Consider the following 2,951-nt stretch of genomic DNA (forward strand, 5'->3'; position numbering starts at 1 on the left):
ATTTTTAGTAGAGACGGGGTTTCACCATGTTGGTCAGGTTGGTCTCAAACTCCTGACCTCAGGTGGTCTGCCCGCCTCAGCCTCCCGAAGTGCTGGGATTACAGATGTGAGCCACCGTGCCCAGCCTAATGATATGCTTTAATTAAGCCAGTATATCTACAGTATTACCGTTTCCATATATTATCAATGTGAAAATATCATTAATGAAACATTTTACATTCCTTTTGTTTTTTTCCCAGTCCTTCATGACTTCGGAAATATTTCCTTTTTTTCTGTACTGAAGTGTCTTTAAAATCCAGTGTCCATTGGATGCTTACAACAGGTCTCAACTCTGAGGGTAAATTTTTCCTGGAAAGAGGAGAAAAAGGAGGGAAGTTGAAAAAGCTAATTCAGGCCTGGCGCGGTGGTTCACACCTGTAATCCCAGCACTTTGGGAGGCCGAGGCAGGCAGATCACGAGGTCAGGAGATCGAGACCATCCTGGCTAACACAGTGAAACCCCATCTCTACTAAAAATACAGAAAAGGTAGCCGGGCGTGGTGGCGGGTGCCTGTAGTCCCAGCTACTCGGGAGGCTAAGGCAGGAGAATGGCGTGAACCCAGGTGGCGGAGTTTGCAGTGAGCCGAGATCGCGCTACTGCACTGCAGCCTGGGCGACAGAGCAAGACTCCATCTCAAAAAAAAAAAGAAAAAAGAAAAAGCAGATTCACATGCCCAAGTTGTTCCAACTATGCCTGAAAGTCACATCAAGTGTTTAATTTTTGTTTTGTTTTGTTTTGTTTTTGAGATGGAGTTTCACTCTTGTTGCCCAGGCTGGAGTACAATGGTGTGATCTTGGCTCACGACAACCTCCGCCTCCCGGGTTCAAGCGATGCCTTAGCTTTCTGAGTAGCTGGAATTACAGGCACCCGCCACCACGCCCAGCTGATTTTTTAATATTTGTAGTAGAGACAGAGTTTCACCATTTTGGCCAGGCTGGTTGTTTTGTTTTTGAGACAGGGTCTTGCTCTCTTGCCCACGCTGAAGTGCAGTTGGGCTCAAATGATCCTCCCACCTCAGCCTCTGAAGCTGCTGGGACCATAGTCGTGCCATGCCCAGCTAATTGCTTTTTGTTGTTGTTGTTGTTGTCGTTGTTGTTGTTTGTTGTTGTTTAGATAGGGTCTCGCTACATTGCCCAGGCTAGTCTCAAACTCCTGGGCTCTGGCGATTCACCTGCCTGGGCCTCCCAAAGTGCTGGGATTACAGGCGTGAGCCACCATGCCCAGCTGGTGTCAGTTTTTACATTTATATTTTAGATACTTAAATTTTTTTAATTTGGCTCCCCAGTCAACTAGTCACATTTCAGGGGCCCAGCATCCCCCTGTGGCTAATGGGGACTGAACTGGGCAGGGCAGGTATAGACTGTGAGGACACAGCTGTGTGAGCAAAGCAGTTGACAGCTGACCAAGGGACCAGGCTGACTACATGTGACACACCAGCCTGACATCAGCCAGCTGTGTGACCTTGGGCAAGTCACCTCCCCTCTCTGTGTCTGGTCTTCCAAACTGGCATACTCCTAGCATGGGCCTCTAGGGCTCCTGTCCTGATTCAGTGAGAGACTAGGTGCCAGGTGCCTGCTCATGGCATCTGCTATTGGGGACAGCTGATGGCTGAGGAGCAGTTAGCCTGAGATTCAGGTTGCTGTGTGGAGTGTTCTAGACAAGGGTAAGGCAGTTCCTAAACCCCCCACCCCTTGGCCTTCTCCTGCCTGTCTTTTCAATTTCAGTTCAGCTGCCCCTTCCTCCAGGAAGCCCTCTCTGATTCCCCCTTCCTCAGACCATGCCAGGTACTTTACATGGGCTTCTTGGGGGCTGCTTCTCCACAACCCCAAGATGCTCTCCACCACGGCTCTGACCTCTCTGGGGGTAACCCATGTATTCTTTGCCCTGGACTTTGTGCCGTGCAAGGACAAGCAGCCCCTAGCCTCCCTGATGCTGTGTCCTCAGCATCAGCCAAGGGCCCGACAGGCCACAGGCACACAAATGATTCTGGCTGAAGGAACCGGCCTGGCTCTGGCATCCCTAGTTCCAGGCATCAGGGGAAAGGAGTCCCCTCTCACCTCCCCCTCCTCTCTGCCCTCCCCTCCCACCCTTCCCAGGTGGTGAAGCTGAAACAGATCGAACATACCCTGAATGAAAAGCGCATCCTGCAAGCCGTCAACTTTCCGTTCCTCGTCAAACTCGAGTTCTCCTTCAAGGTGGGGTCCCAGTGGCCAAGGGGCAAGGTCACTGCACTGGGTCCCAGCCTTCTGGCCCCCAGGGCTGGGGTCGGAGCTGAGGACAATCAGTGGCTGCCCTCTTTTGTGGAAGAACAAGATCCCTGGAGGAGGGAGACAAGGGGACAGGAGTCAGGCTGGGACTCTGGTAGACCCAAGTTCAGTTCCTGGGCCGGCCAATTTGTAGCTCGATACCCTTGGCGAGTCACCCAACCTCAATAACATCCCTCAAAAGCAGCACCTGGTTTATGGCAAGAGCGTGACCCGGGAGCACAAACGCTGTCCCAGGCAGCCGGGGCTCAGTTCCCAGCTCAGTACTTCCTGATGTGTGGCCCCAGGCAAGAGACTTATCTCCCCGAACCTCAGTTTTCTCATCTGTAAAATGGGGATCATACCAGTTCCAACCTGGTGGCGTTGTCATGACAGTTGCAGGCACGTCTTGAGCACCCTTTGGGAACCGTTGTGGGTGCCATCCAAAGCTGTAGTCATGAGAAACAGGAAAGGCCACTCAGGGCCAGCTTCATGGGCGTTCGACCCAGAGAAGCACAAGGGTCTATGCTCCAAGGGACCCTACACCTGGTTTAATGCTTTGCTGCTGCTGCTGCTGTCTTGAGATCTGTAATAATTTTTTGTTGTTGTTGAGACAGAGTCTTACTCTGTGGCTCAGGCTGGAATGCAGTGGCGCGATCTTGGCTCACT

General features: G+C 51.8%; 1 protein-coding gene across 2 annotated transcripts in view; it reads left to right on the forward strand.

Moving 5' to 3' along the window:
• PRKACA (protein kinase, cAMP-dependent, catalytic, alpha) overlaps window positions 1-2,951 on the forward strand; it is a 31,959-nt gene that overhangs the window by 9,838 nt on the left and 19,170 nt on the right. For both annotated transcript variants that reach the window (XM_011981786.1, XM_011981785.1), the window contains exon 4: window positions 2,136-2,234. In XM_011981786.1, coding sequence (XP_011837176.1) covers window positions 2,136-2,234 — 99 coding nt within the window. The remainder of the gene's footprint in view (window positions 1-2,135; window positions 2,235-2,951) is intronic.

This window comes from Mandrillus leucophaeus, unplaced genomic scaffold, assembly GCF_000951045.1.
Source record: "Mandrillus leucophaeus isolate KB7577 unplaced genomic scaffold, Mleu.le_1.0 Scaffold230, whole genome shotgun sequence".
Lineage (NCBI taxonomy): Eukaryota > Metazoa > Chordata > Mammalia > Primates > Cercopithecidae > Mandrillus > Mandrillus leucophaeus.